At 32.1% G+C, this 19,999-nt stretch overlaps 1 protein-coding gene and 1 long non-coding RNA gene across 3 annotated transcripts in view; both read right to left on the reverse strand.

Annotated features, from left to right (window-relative positions):
- LOC127730826 (endoplasmic reticulum mannosyl-oligosaccharide 1,2-alpha-mannosidase-like) overlaps positions 1-19,999 on the reverse strand; it is a 28,566-nt gene that overhangs the window by 6,554 nt on the left and 2,013 nt on the right. Inside the window, exons 2-8 of one of the 2 annotated variants that reach the window (XM_052239426.1) lie at positions 17,776-17,929; positions 9,654-9,899; positions 8,577-8,759; positions 6,290-6,368; positions 5,806-5,997; positions 3,896-4,044; positions 2,228-2,416 (exon numbers count right to left, since the gene is read on the reverse strand). In XM_052239426.1, the coding sequence (XP_052095386.1) occupies positions 2,228-2,416; positions 3,896-4,044; positions 5,806-5,997; positions 6,290-6,368; positions 8,577-8,759; positions 9,654-9,899; positions 17,776-17,868 (1,131 nt within the window). In that variant the 5' untranslated portion in view covers positions 17,869-17,929. Of the gene's footprint in view, positions 1-2,227; positions 2,417-3,895; positions 4,045-5,805; positions 5,998-6,289; positions 6,369-8,576; positions 8,760-9,653; positions 9,900-17,775; positions 17,933-19,999 lie in introns of both variants that reach the window. The other variant, XM_052239425.1, reaches the window with a different exon arrangement.
- On the reverse strand, positions 14,091-16,680 carry LOC127730843 (uncharacterized). Its single transcript, XR_007995322.1, has 2 exons — positions 16,416-16,680; positions 14,091-15,254 (listed from the first exon to the last, which is right to left on the reverse strand). It is a non-coding gene; the product is annotated as an uncharacterized LOC127730843 (long non-coding RNA).

Genomic DNA, 19,999 nt, shown 5'->3' on the forward strand with positions numbered 1-19,999 from the left:
TATTCGAGGCTTTTCACACAAAAGTTTTGTACAAAAGTATTCAAATACAAAATTATTTATAATACCATATTCATACCATTCTAATTAATTTAAGGAAGATGGGAGGTCTCAATAAAATAAAAGAAGAATGTGTATGAGGGACACAGTTGCATCTAATCAAACATGTTAAAAAGGGGCATAACTCTAGAACAGCAAATGAATCACTTCCCAAATTTGAACTCTGTCTGCATGTTGTGATTTTTAGCATTGTGTATGAGCTTCATAAAATTTGGACGCGGCAAACTTAAGTTAGAGTGCGAAAATGAAAAAATAATTGCAATTTTCCAAGTTAAAAAGGAGCATCACTCTAGAATGGTAAGTGACTCTCTGTCCAAATTCAAACTCTGTCTGCAAGTTTTGATTTTTAGCATAAAATTTGGAAGAGTAAAACTTAAGTGAGAGTGTGGAAACGAAACAATTTCAAATTTTCCAAGTTATAATGGGCATAACTCTAGAACGCTAAGTGACTCATTGCCCAAATTTGAATTCTGTCTGTGAGTTTTGGTTCTTAGCATTGTGTATGAGTTTCATAAAATTTGCATGAGGCATACTTAAGTTAGAGTGTGGAAATGAAAATGGGACAGACAGACGGAAAGATGGACAGAAGGAAAGACAGTCAACGGTTACAATTAATGCCCCCCGTTGCCTTCAGTGGGGGCATAAAAAACATAGACATTTCTTATACTTTGCCAAAAGTAGTTTATATCATGCTTCTTTCAAAAATATAATAAAAAGTATGGACTGTTGAGCTATTTTTCAAGCTACAGGTTGTGCAAAATTGACAGATATTGTATAGATTATACATGAAAAAACAAATATTTTGTGAATAGAAATAAACCTAAACGATAGAGTTATAAAATAAAATTTTCGTAAATAGCTTTCAGAAAATGAAAATAAAATTGGGGAGGAAGGACTTGTTTTCTTGCTACAAAACAAAATAGGTAAAATTACTATTAAAAAATTCTTTAATAAAATTGAATTATCTTGAGTTATCTCTCATTACATAGTTAAAATTAAATTAAATCGCAACAAAATATTCAGTATTTGTAAAAACAGAATAATAATACGATAAATCACATTATTTTCAATATTTTAATTAATAAACTTACAATTCACTTGCATTCCTGTCTCAAAATTTGCATATTCAATTAAAGATCAAGACCACTTGTGTTCTGCTTTTTACAATCAAATCTACCTTAATGACATTCACTTCTATATTAAATGGAGTGAGACTGTTAAAATGAGTAGGCCTGGACTTGTTTGGGGGGGACATATTCTTATAATGAATATTTACCCTGCTTTGTATTAGACCGACACACTGAGCTGGATTTTTAACGTGCTAGTACACAAGGTAACAGTCTGCAGGAAGACATGTCACCTTACCTGGACACATTATTCTGATTCCGAGCCGGCCAGTCTTTGCTCTTACTCCTTAATGCTGTGTGCTTAGGGGAGAAGCAGCAAATACCAAGTTTAAAGCCTTTGGTTTGACCCCGCCGGGTTCGGACCCACGACCTCCCGCACCCGAGGTGAACACCCTACCATGAGACCACCAAAGATACCGGAATTATAATTTGGTATGGCAAAAGTGCACTTCTTCTTCATAAGACTCATCAGTGGCGTTTGAAACAAAACAGTTGGAAGGCCAAATCCAAAAAAGTTGAAGAGCATTGAAGACGACTATGGCATTATAATTCATATGTTTTTTAATTTTAACAACTCTCGCTATCTTAAAACTGACAGGACAGTGATAAACAAAGTTCAACTCAAAGGGAGCTGAGGAGAAATCAATCAAAAGGTGACAACTTTAATTTGCATAAGATAAAACAGTTGGTCAATATAATTTTTTTCCTTTGAGAGTGTGTTTTAAATTTCTGTAGCTGTTTTAGTACTATATTTAACTTATTTTTATTTATTCCATTGTGAAAGGTCATTGTGGGGAGGACCATTGTTATAACATATATTTAATTACCTTATTTGTGTTACAATATATACTTTTTGTTGGCGTGTCTAAAAAAATCCAGAAAGAAGAAAAGTTAAAAAATGTAAAACACAACATTCTTGAATATATATTTCAGAGCCGCACAAAATCAGGTTTATTCATAAACCGATGATCAGACCAGTGGACAACTTTTTACACAAATGTGTCAACTGTGTTCACCTATAAACTAGTATTTTTGAAGATTACCTCATACTTTTTGTCTCCAGTAATACGACTTAAATCTCGAAATTCCAGCTGTATTGTTGTGACTTCTGAAGTACTGCTGTCAGGTCCCCACCGTGGGGCATGTGCTCTTCCTGTCAGTAGATTGATGTCAGAGTACGGAACCTTTGATGGAGAATTAAAACAGGGAAGCATTCTGTTTCCTATGTCAGTCTGAAATTGATATAATACATGAATCATTTTGATAAGGCTCCATAAATTACAGAGAAAACTGTCTGATTTATTACAAAATAATAAATGAAAAACAAATATAACAGACAACAAACAAAGATTGCAAAATACAATTGATTTTTGTATTGGCTACAATAGCAGTCTTTTTCGAGATGCACCTTTAGACAGTTGAATTTTAGAATGAAACCTTGCTAGAATTAAAGAAAAATTATTAGGACAGTATATTTTAGTCCCAAAAATATGGTTCCTGTGGCTTTTTTTTAATGTAATGTGTACTTATCGCCCTTGCCTATCAATTCTACACTTAAAAATATGTGTCTCATCCTTTAGGGCTAAGGAAAATATTTTATTTTGCCTTTGGTATAATGCAGAGTGCACAAAGTGTCTATTAATAAATAATATCAGCTGCACACAACAACTAATCAGGATAAGCCATACTCTTAATTCTGAATACAATGTTATCTTCATGGCTGTGACCATAATATCTAATGATTTATTCTAACCTATACAGTATTTAAAAATTTTCTAAAATCATGCAATTCATGGCGCACTAGATGCACAAAACATTCTCTCATTACTCTCTGAATTTTGACAATTTTTATCAGAGGTGAGCCCAGTCTAAAAATGGATTTTTTTTTCTCCCCTGATTTCTAGAGTAAATGTGGTACTGTTAAAAAGGATCAGAAGATAATGTCTATCAACTCCCATGATTCTTTATAGGTCATCAAGTACAGATTTTATTTATCCAAAAACCGATCTAATATGTAACAGCTACGATGAATTTCGCACAACAATTTTAAATGAAACCATTGTTGTATAAAAATACATTTTTGAAACAGACTATAGAATTTCAAAATATAAAAAATGTGGAAATATTTGTATTTCAACATTGAAAACTATTCTTTATATTCAATATTTCATGCCTATTTTAATTTGTTCTACTTTGCAATTCAGGTTAATATCCTAATGTTTTACTGAATTTGTTAATTTCATTTACAGCATTTGGGTTGAGATCGTCATGTTTGGCCTTTGATATAATGCAGAGCCCACGAAGTGTCTAGAAATAAAAAAATATTGGCTGCACACAACAACCAATCAGGATTAGCCATACTCTTAATTCTGAATACCATGTTATCTTCATAAAATGGCTGTGCCCATAATATCTAATGGTTTATTGTTATCCAAAGACAACCACTGAAATACAGTCTCCTGACTTGGGACTTTAGAATGTGGCAGTTTTAAAACATTTTTATGAGAGCTCAACCCTCCCCATGTTCTTCCATGCACATTTATCACCTTTGCAACTTTCATGTGTAAAGAAACCCAATTATCCTGTTTAAACATGTGTTCCAGTGTATGCAATGCAGTATTAGAAACATTTTGAAAACAAAAATCAAGCACAAGGCTTGTATAAAAAAATCACATCAATATTTTGAGTTGTTCTTCTTTGAATATACTTACTGCCTTTTCTTTAAACACATTATCCCTGGTCAGGTGGAAGGCACTCAGTAAACCACCTAAGATTCTTATTGTTGTTTCAAAAAGATTCACATCTCTATCATGAGTGAAAACCAGGTCATTTTGTATCCAGGCTCTAGCATCTTCATATTCTGTGGATAATATATATCCCTTGAATAATTGGGAATTAATTTACAATATAAAATAAAATACAATCTATTTTACAGTCTTTTTTCGTGATTTGCTGACTGAGTCTTAATTCATGATAAATTCACATCTTCTTATTTTCATACTTTGAATTCATGGTGTCATGTTTAGTTTTAGTTAATGATCTGGAAACTACAGTTGTGTATGTACCATTAATAAGGGACTAGTTTTAGCATATGTCAATTGTTACTTGATGTGACCTCAATCCATTATATCATGAGCACTTTCAAATCAATGGGGTTTACAGATAATAACAAATCTTTATAGACGTGTAAGGCAGTGACAATGAAGTGATAGTGTATTGAAATAATTGGACAGGCAGGTGTATTTTATCCTAATTGTAACAAGGAAAATAACACTATATAAATTTGGTGTGGCTGAATTTGTTTTCTTGATTTACCTTCATCAGAATACTTAAGGATGTATTCTTCTGACATTTCAGTCTCGTTGAAATCTCGTTCTGGGATTATTTCCAAAACATGTGATACAAGTGGAAAATATCAATGAATTTAAAAAATGTTATAATGAAACTTAACTCTGTGAAAAAATTGTGTATAAGTAGTTTTTGAGTAATAAATTTTTCAAATTTTTTTACCAATCAAGTCAAGACTTTTTAGCCAAAATTTTGATAAAATGGGTGAGGGGTACAAGAAATGATTTTACCAGAAATATGTACATCCCATATCACTTTTATCTTTTCAAATTTCTTAGATATGTATTTTTTCAATCATTTATAACAAAGAAGTTGAAATAATACGCATTTTGTTCTTAGAATAGAGAAAAATCACAAATTTACAAAATTGACAACATGGTAAATTTGACTCGAAAAAGCATCAAAATATGATAAAACTTTCTTATATTAACACCTACCTATAGTTTTTTTAAGTTAAATTTATTCAGATTGGTCCACTTCATCTTTATTGAAAGTATGAAAAAAAGTTTAATTGTGGAACTGTGATTTTTTTCACGATAATAGCCCAAAAATGGGTAAAAAGTCATGAAAAATGAAAAAGTCATCAAAATTGGGTACTTTCAAAGGGCCGTAGCAAAAACAGAAGTGCACCACCGTATGTTTTTTTTCTTCAGCAATTATTTTTTTACAGTCATATAAACCCAAAAATCAGGTTAAGAAAAAAAGTTTAATTCTAGAAATTTTTGGCTCCTCAGAAGTGTACATCCTTAAACCAAAAACTATGAAAGCTACATGAAAAGTTGGGGAGCTTTATGACCTAAAAGGACCTAATAAGAATATCCAAATCACCTTAGCTTTTCTGAATTGTTATTTTCCAAGATGCATTGAAACCAAAACTAATGTTGCCCTTCCATTATCAAACCAACCAATACTGAATTTTTACAAATGAAATAAACTTATGGTAAAAAGATAACAGCAGTATGCCTTATTTACTCATACCATAACTTACTTTTTTGTGTGTGCATGCACTGTTTGATTGTTATAGGGTTTTAAATTTCTACACTTTAACCATAGGTGCAAAATAAATCAAAATATGACCACATGCAAAATACTCATATTCTTGGTACCACATTGGTAAAAAACGGAAAGCTTGATTGTGAATATTTTGTTAAAAACAGATTGTTTTTCTTTGTTTTTTGCTTTTTATAATGTCAAACAAATTCTAAAGCTGGTATGGCATACCTCCAGTAATCATAACATTAATGTAATCTAAAAATATTTAAATATGAAAAACCTGTCTTGAGTCCCATAATGATTGCTGTATCAATGCCATCAACAATGGTCAGACCAAGCTGGAACCATTCAGAATGAGTTTTACTGATTGGATGGAATTCATCATGACCCCATGCATATTTCTTATAGGCTGACCAAGAAATTTTGAAAGCATCTATAACAGCAGACTGCTTAGAGCTATGTTTTCTGTAAGCTGTAAAACAACATGTTTATTACTTATAAAACTTACAAATGCAAAACATTTCATTAGTATTTATAGAAACACAATAAAACATGTGATAAAGTGACATTATACTGGGCTGTTTTAATTGAAACTTTGATTTTATTACAACTTCAATGAAGAACTAGCTGTTTCAGAATTACTTAAAATATTCCAAGAAATACATGTATGAAGGCTTCAGTAACAGAAATCTTGTAAAATAAAAGTAAATTTCTATTAATTCTGCTCATTGGTCTGTGTATTATCATTTAAATTTACAACTTACGACTAAAATAATCATATACTGCTGAATTTTCTTTCTGCTCTACTTTGAAATCATTATCTACAGTTTTGAGTGGATGATTCTGAAATAACATCAATTGTAAATACAATGAATACCTAGACAACCATTAGTAAACAATAGCATTCATGCTTTATAAAATATTGTTCAGTATTTGGGAACTTGATCTTACAGTATAAGTAAATGCTGAAATCCATTGAAACCTCTTAAATTTTAACTTTTCAGCAATTTGTTACTTCTATATCCTGGAGGAGTCGACAAAAAGCAATACATGAAAAATTGACTAGAACCTTTTTGCTATTTCTATAAGTTGTTTTGTCTATGAAGAAATAGGTGGTGATATCATAAATCAAAGCTCATTTCACTGAAAGAAAAAAATGTGGATTATAAGTTATCCCCGTGGCGAAACTAGTCGACACAATAAAAGATACCGCAACTTAGTGATAGCTTTTGTGTTGTTGTCTTTTTGTATACTGACTATGCGATAGACAACCGCCGTATACCGCTAGGTATCCACTTTAGCTATCCTACCATACGACTACCATAGATAGGTGTTGGTTCACTTTTATCTTTCAAAAAGAGAGTTGTAAATTAATAGGTGACTAAATCGTGTGAGGAATTTAGTACCTGTTACCTGTCAACTTATCTGTAAGTTCCCTTTCTGTCAGGCACACCACAAGTGGTGTATTTGGGATTTGCTATAACTATCATCAAGGACAGATTCAAAATAATGTCAATTATTTTATTGATTTTGCCAAAAAGTATAAGTTTGACATATCATACCAACCCCTTTGGACAATTATTGAAGAAAGTATTCTATTTTCTTTCTAGAGGAAAGGTAAAAATATTTGGTGTGTGTATGGAAGGAAACAGAAGCAATATAACCATTTGGCTGATGAAAATGAAGGAAAGTTGAAAGATTGTGATGATACAAAGAGTCAAATGCAACAATTTCCATGTTTGGCCATGTAATAAATTGTAATGTAGTTTAAATGAGGCTGAATATGGAATCCATAACTCTCAAGATAAGTTACTTTTTAATTCCATTTCAGTACATTGATCTTTTCTAATCACAGAATCTGACCGATAACAGTATTAATTGTCCCATGTTTTTATACAAACAACAAGTTTAAAATTACCAATAAAAGTTCAAAATTTTGATTTATGCAGATCAATACTATTCAATGCGTTGGTCTTTATTGACAATAAGATAATGAACTTTAAAAGGTATTTTTAAACACCAAATAAATACAAAAAACAAAACAAACAATACAAATAAAAACAAACGAAAATCAAAAAAGTAGAACAATAATCAAAATATTAATAATAAAAAAAAAAAGACAACCACATTGCTAATTTTAAAATGCCCACTGATCTTCTTTACCTTTGTATTATATTATTAAAAAAAACGATTGATTGTTGCTTGCTTTACACCAATCATCAAATATATCGTGTGTATTCAGGAACAAAAATTAATAACTCGCTTCCAATCAATAAAGATATTGTTATTTGGGTCATGTTTTGGCAACTTATATAATTTGCTAATTTGAATCCTCCAAATCTCTACAAAAACAGTAAAATATAATTGTCTGTGTTGGGTACTTAACTAATATAAAAATACGAAGATGTGGTATAATTGCTAATGAGACAACTCTCCACCAGAGACCAAATGACATAGAAGTTTACAACTATAAGTCACAGTACGACCTTCAACAATGAATAAAACCCATACCACATTGTCAGCTATAACAGGCCTGGAAATGACAAATGTAAATCAATTCAAATGAGAAAACTAACAGCCTGATTTATGTTAAAACAATGAACAAAATACAAATATGATATACAGCAACAAACAACAACCAATGAATTACAGGCTCCTGACTTGGGACAGGCACATACAGAATGTGGCAGAGTTATACATGTTAGAGGGTGCCCAACCCTCCCCCTAACCTTGGACAGTGGTGATAGCCTTGTATTATGTATGCAAAGCCTGATCAATTATTAACATTTCCCGAATGATAGAGTTTTAGTCTTTGTTTTTGTGTTTATTTCAGATGTATACGGATTTTTTATTTTAGTATGTTGACTAAAATGTTGTGTTTAACTAAAATTGAAAATCAAAATGACTTTTTCACAGATTGTTACATGTATCAATTTGTTTGCATACAAATGGCATTGGAATTTTTTCTTTAAATAAGATAAAAATTTTAAATATACATAATTTTTGCCATAAGGAAATAAGTATTGAGCAGCAATATTTTCGACAACTTACAAGCTGTCCATCTACATTGTCATCTTTATCACTATCTTCATCTTCATTGCCATGATCTAACCTGGCATCATTACTCAAAGCTTGTTCCTTTTGATCATCAGGTGGCAACAAGACATTATCCTCTCCATGACCACCAGCTTTTACTGCAGGAGCTACATTAGCATTTTGATTTTTCACTTTTTTCTATAAAAAAAGTTTTCAATAAATTATACAAACTTACTCAGCTTGCATAAAATTACCCCTTACATTCATTTAATTATGTTAAATGATGGGGACATTCTTTTTCATGGAACGAAAATCTCAAGATTTTCTTGCCAAAGTAATAATATAAAACAAGACTTTTTTCATATTCAGTGATGTAAAAACATTCGACTGAAAAGTCCAATATATGAATACATGATATAAGAATCAGATTTCACTGAAGTTAGTTTTAACTCTGACGTGAATGCAAGTGTTACTATCCTGCCTGTTTATTGATAATTATCACAGGCTAGACAAATTAACAATTTGCTCATTGTTGAAGGCAGGACAGTGACCTATAGTTGCTAATATCTACATGGTTTGGTCTCTGGTGGTCTGGTGGATAGTTGTCCCATTGGCAATCATACCACATCTCCTTATTTTACATGTCTATTTGTATTCAATTTATTAAACTCATCATGGTCAAACATGTGTTAACTCAATTATACAGATATTTATGTATGAATAAAAGGAGATGTGGGCTATACATCAATGACAGAGTGGTATTACCCCCCCCCCCCCCCCCCCCTCTTCAGCAATGGAGCTACATATAAGGTAAAAGAATAGACTTTTAATGTCCCGCTCCTTATGTTGCCTTGGTGAGCACTCTTAATTTTTTGACTGAAATGGAAAAAAAGAATAGAAACAAGTTTCATGATATGTACTCCTGGTCCATTTATGATTACAGTCTGTTTTGAGTTCCAGTAAAACATTTCTACCTGAAAACAATTGTCATATTAAAGATTTACCATGAGATCATCAATCTGATGTTTAGCATGTTTCCTAGTTACAGTAAAACATTTCTACCTGAAAACAATTGTCATATTAAAGATTTACCATGAGATCATCAATCTGATGCTTAGCATGTTTCCTTTTCAAACTAGCAATAAAATCAGCCTTTTCTTTTTCCAACTTCAACTTTTGAATTGAGTCTTTTTCATCATGTTTGACAGGGTCTACTTGGTCTGTGATGGTAGTGTGAGACTGACGCAGATTGGGAATTATATAAATAGCAGATATTCCACATAGCAGGAGGACGAGGAATATCAAACTTCTCTGTAAACTGGATAATCTCTTCCAGATCTGAAAAAATATGAGATGTTGTTGTGTGAGTCTAATAGTGTTTTATGATCTATGATAAAAATAAAAATATCTATATTTTTGAGATTAAGATGTAATGATTTATTTTCGTATACAACTTGAACTATGATATGAGATTTCTACGTTAGATATGAATTATTGTCAGAGCTATACTGTTCCAGCTCCACACTTTTCATTTTATTATAAGTTATCCTATTTATCTACATGTAATTGGAGACTGAAGTTTACAGTCAAAATGTTGTTATAGTGTTGTATCTTCACTACTTTTCTGATATTTTGCTCTTCAAAAATTGTTATCCAAATTATCATAGTAATATACTGTATAAATTTGGTACATCATTTTAACCCAATCTATGAGCAAACCATGCATTGCAGAATTAGGGAATATTAAAACATTTCAAACAAAATATAAAAATATTGGACATAATTTATTTGAGAAAAAGATGTGCTTTTTGTAATTTTAGGAACTTGTTTACCCAAAAATAATTGGGCAGAGAGCTGCTCTTCAAGGTTATATTTTTTATTCCTACATAAATTTCTATCTTTCGGTCAAATATTTTGGTTGTTTTCATTTTCTCTATATATTCAACAATATCTACAAAAAAATCCACAACAATGGGCTAGAAATTGTCAAGGACAATATTAAATCCTAAAAGGAATCAACTAAATATTTCAGACGCATTGACTTAATTGTAGATTTTGTCCTACTGATCATATTTGCTTTTGACAATTTCACTCTTTCTACTATATATTGTTTTTGCAAACAAAATAGGGTAAAATTCAGGGTCCAAGGAAAATAACTTCTATAAGGAGTCAACTGATGATTTCACCAATGCTGACTTATCTTGGCATTGCACAAGGTCATGTTTTTCTCTTACTGTTAATTATGTCTTTACACTAAATCCATTGGATGTTGAATGTGTATTTTAGTCTTAGATGCATGATTATTTTTTATTAGTTTTAATTGGCTTTGAACTAGCTGTCAGTAACTGCGAATAATCTCAGATCTGTACTTAGTGTCTTTTTGTTGTGGGGATGTATAAGTACCGGTACCCTGCCACGTCCACTCTGTGTTTATGTTAGATGTATTTCTATTTGTATCCATCTGATGAGTTAAGCCTTTTTCAACTGATTTTTATAGTTTGTTCTTATGTTGTACTGTTACACCACTGTTCCAGGTTAGGGGAGGGTTGGCGCCTTCAAACTAGTGTAACCTGCCACATTCTGTATGTGCCTGTCCCAAGTCTTTCATTATTTTGTACATAAATTAGGCGTTAGTTTTCTTGTTTGAATTGTTTTACATTTGTCATTTAGGGGCCTTTCATAGCTGACTTTGCGGTATGGGTTTTGCTCATTATTGAAGGCCATATGGTGACCTATAGTTGTTAATTTCTGTGTCATTTGGTATCTTGTTGAGAGTTGTCTCATTGGCAATCATACCACATCTTCTTATTTTCATATCATCTGTTGATTTTGTTCTACTATTTACTTTTACTATTAACAATCTCTCTCATTCAACTGCAGATATTCAACTAAAAAAAACCAATCAATGCGTGAAAGCGCTGTAAAGGCAGTTAATTACAGGTTGTGTGTATTTTTAGTCCAGTTGTATCATTATCTTGCATAGTACAGTGTACTTATCAGAGGTGGCTTTCAGTATTTAAGATTTAGAGTTCTCTAATGATATTGAACAAGTTTTATGAATGTCATATTCTGAGCACTATATGAAGGCGATTGTTCTCACTTGTTTATGAACTAGTGCATTACGTCCAGTTTGTACCTTTTTTATCTATGTTTATAGTCAAATACTGTTTAAAATTGTTAGGCATTTTCTTTTTAGTAATAAGTAAATGTTATCAACTGTATTTTATTCAACTTTGCAAATGTGGTTTGTTACTGGTAAGTATGGATGATACTTGTTTCATTGGCAATCATAACACATCTCCTTATTTATATAATGATCTATATTCAACGACCTCAGGTACAAAAAAAATGTATGTAACTAAACTATGATGGGAAACCTTTGACTTCTTTCTTTTATATAAACTTTTGATTTGGTACCATAGTACTATGTAGAATAAATGTACATTGCAACATGTCAACTCTTTCAATGACAATACTTTTTTTAGAAACTATAACTCCAAGCAAAATTATATTTCCAAGTATAAAGTAATTTATGAATGAAACAAGAGGCTCTTAAGAGCCTGAATCGCTCACCTGTATTTCAGAGGAGAACATTTTTAAATGTTAGCAAACTTGATGAACAAATTCTGTAAAATTGTCTTTAAAGGGCAATAACTCCTTAAGGGGTCAATTGACAATTATGGTCTTATTAAATTTTTTGTACATCTTACTTTGCTGAACATTATTGCTGTTTACAGTTTATATCTTTCTATAATAATATTCAAGATAACAAAAAACTGCAAAATTTCCTTAAAACTACCAATTTAGTGGCAGCAACCCAACAATGGGTTGTTCGATTCGTCTGAAAATTTCAGGGCTGATAGATCTTGACCAATTGAACAATTTTACCCTGTGTCATATTTGCTCTAAAAGCTTTAGTTTTTAAGATATAAGCCAAAAACTGCATTTGACCCCTATGTTCTATTTTTAGCCATGGTGGCCATGTTTGTCGATAGATCAAAACTTCGGATACAATTTATAAACTAAATACCCTAAGGAACATTTAGTTAAAGTTTGAAGGTATTTGGCCCAGTAGTTTCAGAGGAGAAGATTTTTGAAATAGTTTACGACGACAGACGACAACGACAGACGCCAAGTGATGGCATAAGCTCACATGGGGCCTGAAGATGGGGCCCTGAAGGGCCCTGGTGAGCTAAAAAGGAGTTCTTAAGAAATAAACTGATTCACTGAGCGCAGCTGGATACACCCGCAGAGGTCCAACCCTGAACAGTTTGGGGCAAAAATGGACATAATATTCAAGCTTGATAAAGGTCTGAATTTGGATTGTAATTAAATATTTGACATATCATAGTTTCTGAATAAATGTAGTCAAAGAACTTGAAATCGGTTATATGAATTGAATATATATTCTTGCTGTTGTGCAATACACTGTGCTGTTGCGCAATACTTAATAAATCTGTTGCCAGACTATAAACAAATAATGTTCAATTTCTTCTCAATGTCATATTTGAAATTTATGAAAATCAATAGGGAGATTACATCAATAGCTATAAATAATTCACCAAAGTTTCATGCGAACTGCTTAAAGCATTTATGAGTTGTTGTCCAAAAACTGGAAAATTCCCCCCTTTTTTAATGAATAAAACCCCTTAACTCAGAAAAATCTAAAACTTATAAAATTCTAAAGGGAGCTTACGGATTGATAATTTAGTCTTAGATGCAAGATTTTTTTATCAGTTGTTAGTGGCTTTGAATTAGCTGTCAGTAACTGAGAGTACTCTCAGATCTGTACTTAGTGTCTTTTTGTTGTTTGGATGTACAACTACCCGGCCACGTCCACTTGTATTTATCCATCTGATGAGTTAAGCCTCTTTCAACTGATTTTTATAGTTCGTTCTTATATTGTACTGTTACACCACTGTCCCAGGTTAGGGGGAGGGTTGGGATCCCGCTAACATGTTTAACCCCGCCACATTCTGTATGTACATGTATGTGCCTGTCCCAAGTCAGGAGCCTGTAATTCAGTGGTTGTCGTTTGTTTATGTGTTGCATATTTGTTATTCGTTCATTTTTTGTACATAAATTAGGCCGTTAGTTTTCTTGTTTGAATTGTTTTACATTGTCATTTCGGGGCCTTTTATAGCTGACTGTGCGGTATGGGCTTTGCTCATTGTTGAACCTATAGCTGTTAATTTCTGTGTCATTTGGTCTCTTGTGGAGAGTTGTCTCATTGGCAATCATACCACATTTTCTTTTTTATATTTACATCAAAAGATATAAACAATTCACCAAAGTCAAGGTGAGACAACAAAACTTAGTTGTAAGATCTCTGAAATTTTTTACACGGTACGAGTTTTTCTCATTGTTGGAGATTGTACGGTGACAGTAACACCTGTAACTGCTTAAACCCATTTCTTATGCACTTTGGTTCAATAAACTCACTGAATATCATACCACATCTCCTTATTTTTATATGCATTACAATTTACATGTGCATGTAATTGTAAATATATATATATCAGAACAAAATTCATTGCGTCACTTTTATTTATGCATCCTTTGGCACAATACAAGTTCTAAAATTACACAACATAATACAACTAAATGTTATTTCAGATGAAAGTTTTGTTTCAGTTCCATTCATAGGATTTATTAGAATTTTGTATGTTTTGCCAAGTCCAATAATTCGCTCTATGTGCATGTGTTAATTGGAGACTTTTCAATCCCGTATAAGAGTTTTGGAACTAATTCTGTTTCTTTTTTTGAAAAAAGTTAGCAAACAAATCTTGTACATTTAAACCTTCGTCTGCCATCACACTGTCACCTGGATCACATATTTGAACTATTCTACATCTTTCAACTATTTCACAGTCACTGGTACAACCAACATATGCATTAGAGACATAGTTGACTAAACCACCAGGTGTCGAACATACAAGTATTTTCAGTGTTTCTGTTTTTATATGATGAAAAGGTTGCCCGAGCTCTAGGAGCTTTAGGTTTTATCACGGGATATTCTGTGCTGTCAATAATAATCCAAGTTGTAGGAAACTTTAATTTGAAGTTGGATGGCGAAAAATAACTGACTAAACCACTAGATGGCCAAGTGTTAGCCTCACACCACTGTTTAGACATAAAAACAATCCATGTATACACAATATTCTTAACACTAGATTTAATCTAGAATCTAGACAGTTCAAAGTTGGTTGTATAATGCCTCAATTTCACCAAAGTCATAAAAAAAATGATTTTCAACTGACACCCTATCAATTTGAAAATATATGTATCTCAAACAATGTGCTGCTGGACCAAGTGTGGTCAAAACAAATAAAAATTTAGTATACAACTCTAAACCGGTATAAAAATGCATGGCTGTGTCACATGTCTTCATTTCAAAATTCTCTGCTGAAAACATAGGCATTGATGGTGTTTGCGTAATTCCATCTGTGAAGCTCAACATTAGCTCGACAGTTGGTGGTGGACAGTCATAAATCCTTTCTGCAGGAAAACCAACTTTACAATCAAAACTTTCCTCTAGATTTCTACTACAATATTCATCAAGTTTAGTTCTTTTGTTTTCACAGGAAACTGCCCTGATTTTTCTTTTTGCGGACGGTTCAATCTCTTGCTTGGTCCAGGATAATAGGCTGGGAATGGCAGTAGACTTAAGTCTCTGTATGGTGGGTTTGCGCCCTGAAAAAGGTTATAAAACATTAGTTTTTGATAATTAAATGAACTTCCATTAGCAATGTATACTTTGTACTACCTGGCAAAATATTAACTAGATTTATTCATTACAATCTGGATAAAACTATGTTTGCCTGATTCAATGTATGTTATGTAAATCCAAAGGACAAACAATGAGAGACTTATGCAACAAACATACATTGTTTGTACCTAAATAACTATAATATAGATGAGAACATGTCATTGTTTTGTTCCTGTTAACATTGTCATTGATATTTTTCAAGAAAGTCTATGAGGCATAGCTTATGCATTCCTGTCATTACTACATTAGCATAATTACTGCTAAAATAATTCTCAGTATGCTATACATGTACCTCTTGTAAGAAATCATTATAATTGTAGCATCACCAAAAAATCTCAAACAGATCACATTGAATCGTAATCCAAAAAATTATGACGTCTTGAATTAAGGTTCATCTATACACTTCAACAAAAATGGCTGTGTTTAAACCATGAAATTTTCTCTGAATGCAGACAAAACTGTGTAATTCTAATAGTTTTAAATCCTGGCAGCACCTAGATATATACAAGTTGTATTCATTTTGTGTTTTAAAAAGAAAAATACTTATGTGCATTTTGCTAAACATTTTCTTTCCTTGCTACAGGTGGTGTAAAAATAAACAAAGTCATGTGAAATCTTTAAGATGGTCCCCCTCAGGTAATGATTGTATTGTATCATATTGATTGATATGGACAATGGAAACAATAGAAATCTACTCACAACAAAGGTGATTTAAATAGTGTAAATGAGTGGACTGTATCAAAGAACACTCAGGTGTTTGTTTATTTCACCATCTTCTGTGGCAAGGAAAGAAAATGTTCATCAAAATCCGTAAAGTGTTTTAACTTTTTAGAACATAAATTGGATGTAACATTAATTTATCTAGGTGCTGCCAGGTATTAAAACTTTTAAAATTACACAGTTTTGTCTGTACTCAGAGAAAATTTCATGGTGTAAACACAGCCATTTTTGTTAAAGTGTATAGATGAACCTTAACCACCCCCTTTTATTCTAAAACGATAATTGCGGTTGTAAACAGACATTGGTTTATTCGCATGGCGATTACATATATAACTATAAATTTCAAAAAGAAAATAGAGTTTTACCATGAATAGTTTCTTGCACGTAGTCTTTTTCAGTAAAATGTGCCTTGCAAACAACAGCTGATTGAGATGGACTCCACGATTTCATCGTGTTCTCATCCAATCTGCGTATGGGCCATGGCGTTGATCCAACTTTTCCTTCTTTTTAAGTCATTTGGAAATGCATGTCCTCCTCTTAATGACATCCAGGTACACAACAACAAGTACTTGGCATTGTTAATTAAAAATGTCACTGTAATAGTTGCACAGTGCAGAAACCGGAAGTTGAGGAACATGATCGGCTACCACGACGCCACCTATTCAGGAACGATAATTTGCTTCTTTATGTAACTGCGAAATAACAATAACGTTAGACGGGTTCACGTGCTTAAACAGAAATGCGCTTTAAATTGTATAATATAATTCATGTTCAGTCGACTTTTAATTATTATATCAACAACTGAAATGATTTATAAACATCTAGATTGCAGATAACACTCGAAATTAACCCGACCTCTTTCCACACGGAATTCAAATGATTCTAGTTTGTCAATCGGTTGACTGCTTATAATGCAAAATACAAATATATCAAAAGTTTTTAAAACTAACAAAACACAATGATCGTTTCTCTATTTCCCAATGTAAATGAAATGAAACAAAAAACATTTTATATCACAATAAGATGAGGAGAGAATTCAACATTTCCGGATCTACTTGGAGCCTAATGACCCCCCACGTAGATAAGTTGGATATCAGCGGAAGGAAAGATTAACCCAGCAACCAGAAAGGCATTAAAGCACTGCCTTTAAAAATGGGTAATAATCCTCATTCAATGGCAATAACTTTTACTTAAGAGTTTACGGATGATTTAAGAAATTTTGACTTAGTTGTAGATCTTGTCCTGCTGTTAATTTTTTCTTAATGCAGATTCTCTCAATAAACTAAAGTATTTACACACAAAAAAATGGATAAAAATGATCATTAAAAATGCAATAACTTCTATAAGGAGATGACTGATTGATGATGTTGGCAACATTGTATTATTTATAGATCTAGTCATGCCAGTCATTTTTTGGCTTCTCCTATCTATTGTTCTTTGCAAATAATAGCCAATATTGCTAAAATATTGGTATAAATTATCATATATTGGAAGGCAATAACTCCAACAAAGATTATCTGACAATTTTGACTTTGAGATGAAGAACAGCACTAAAGGTTCTGTTTCTTTGCTTTTAGTATTTTTTTGCTGTGCATGTACAGATTTTGTGACATTGATGAATACCGCCAAATCCTTTCATTTCTATTATGGTGTACTGAGATAGAATTACATTTACACTCATGACCACCATTTTCCAATTGTTTGATTAAAAATAGATTTTATTACCCTGTAAACTGACTGTTTCTTTTTATTGTCATAGCCATGTTCATCTGGAAATCCAAGTGTTATTGATAAACCTTCATTCTTGTTGCCTATCATTTCCTTCTCTGAGTAAACGTTATCTCCACATTACTTGTCATGGATATTTACAGCTATTACTCTGCTAACAGAAAAAATAACAAAATCAATGTTGCAAAATAGAATGCAAAAATAGAGAGCTGGCAAAAGGTACATACAATGTATATTACCACCAAAGTTTTAAATACAAAAATACTTAAACTAAAACAAGAATGTGTCCATAGTACACGGATGCCCCACTCACACTATCATTTACTATGTTCAGTGGACCGTGAAATTGGGGTCAAAACTCTAATTTGGCAATAAAATTAGAAAGATCATATCATAGGGAACATGTGTACTAAGTTTCAAGTTGATTGGATTTCAACTTCATCAAAAACTACCTTGACCAAAAACTTTTACCTGAAGCGGGACAGACGGACAAACAGTCGGACGAACGGACGAAAAAACTGATGCACAGACCGAAAAACATAATGCCCTAGGTGGGGCATAATAAACAGATGCTCAAGAAGCAAAAAAACATGCCCAATATATGCATATTGCAATATTCTGTTTATAGGTATCCTTTGTTTCACATTGTAGAATGAGTAATTTAACAAATGTATCTTTTATCAATGAGTTTAAACCAAAGCAAATGCATGGGTTCAAATATAGCTGTTATTAAAGAGATTCTAACAAAATGTCTACAATGCAATAATGAATGTTGAGGGCATATTTTTCACTTGCTGGCTAATTATCAAATATTATATCAGCCAAGTCCTGTATCTAATTTAAGTTATCATCACATATATTCAGATTTTGGTCATTGTCAGTCCCCATTCTATCCATGCTTAATATTTGCAAATGGCGGGAGCTTAATGCGATGAAAATTTTTACAAATAAATCATCTCTGACACAAGATTTTGGAAGGAAATACACCATTATGTTCATAGTCATACTGTTAATATATGTATCAAGGATCATCATTTATTGATTAATGAAGTAGCAAACTTGTTTAGCAGAAAATCAGAATCTGTTGATGAACACTCATGATCATGTATCATTGACTGAAATGAAAGAAAACACTGACTAGTCTGCATAAAACAATGCTTTATTGAGAGAATGTTCAAAAAAGTCTACAAGGTCAACACTTTGACTTTATTCCCAGAGAAAAAAATCATCTCCGTAAATTTCTATTAGTATTTTAACTTAACTTGAATCTAGGAGAAATTATATTGTTGTTGTTAATTCCATAAACAAAATGGTATTGCTGCGCTCTCTTTATGAGATAAACAATATAATGTTCTTATATTTATATTCAATGAAATGGAATGTTTTTAACCATAGATTAGCAATACATGTACATTAATTTTTGTTATAAATTAATTGATTGGTGTTTAATGCCACTTTCAGCACTATTGGCTATATCCTGTCGGCCATTTTTCAAAAATAAAATAAAAAGTTCAAATAGTAGTTTTATTAGAAAATAATCAAATAATTAAGGATACAAAACAGCTGGTATCAGAACATTTTAATTCTTTTTTCTCTACTGTTGCCAATAAAATCAGGAATGATCTGATATGTGACCCTTCTTATCACTCTAGCATTGAAGATTGGCGTTCTGCATTTGATAAAAAATCTATATTTTGACTGCCTATCACATGAAATTTTGCTTGACAAATTGTCGGCATATGGCGTTTCAGCTCATTCATCTTCTCTTCTAAAATTATGCTCATCAGCTAGAAAGCAACAGATTAAATCAAATTCTGTTATTAGAACCAAGACTGACATTCAGAAAGGGGTACCCAAAGGATCTATCCTTGGTCCCCTTCTTCTCTACATTTCTACAATGATATATTTTGATTTATCAAAAAGGGTTCACTGTATAATCATGCAGATGATAAAACCCTTTCATTCTTTAGCCCTGATAATAATACTTTAATTTCAACATAGGAATCCGAGTCACTTTAACTGATAGATTTGTTCAGGGTGAATAGGTTCGTAATTAATCGGTTCCTAATCCAACCTAGCATTTCGGCAATTAGTGTCCAACGTAACAATAACTTTTTTGTTATTGTTCCGTTTTCAATGTAATTGTAGCCAGTGCCCTTATTTTATTTCACTGTGCTTATTTTATATTACTTTGCTCTTTTATATTTTTGCTAAAATTGAG

This window comes from Mytilus californianus, unplaced genomic scaffold (genome assembly GCF_021869535.1).
Source record: "Mytilus californianus isolate M0D057914Y unplaced genomic scaffold, xbMytCali1.0.p SCAF_2, whole genome shotgun sequence".
NCBI lineage: Eukaryota > Metazoa > Mollusca > Bivalvia > Mytilida > Mytilidae > Mytilus > Mytilus californianus.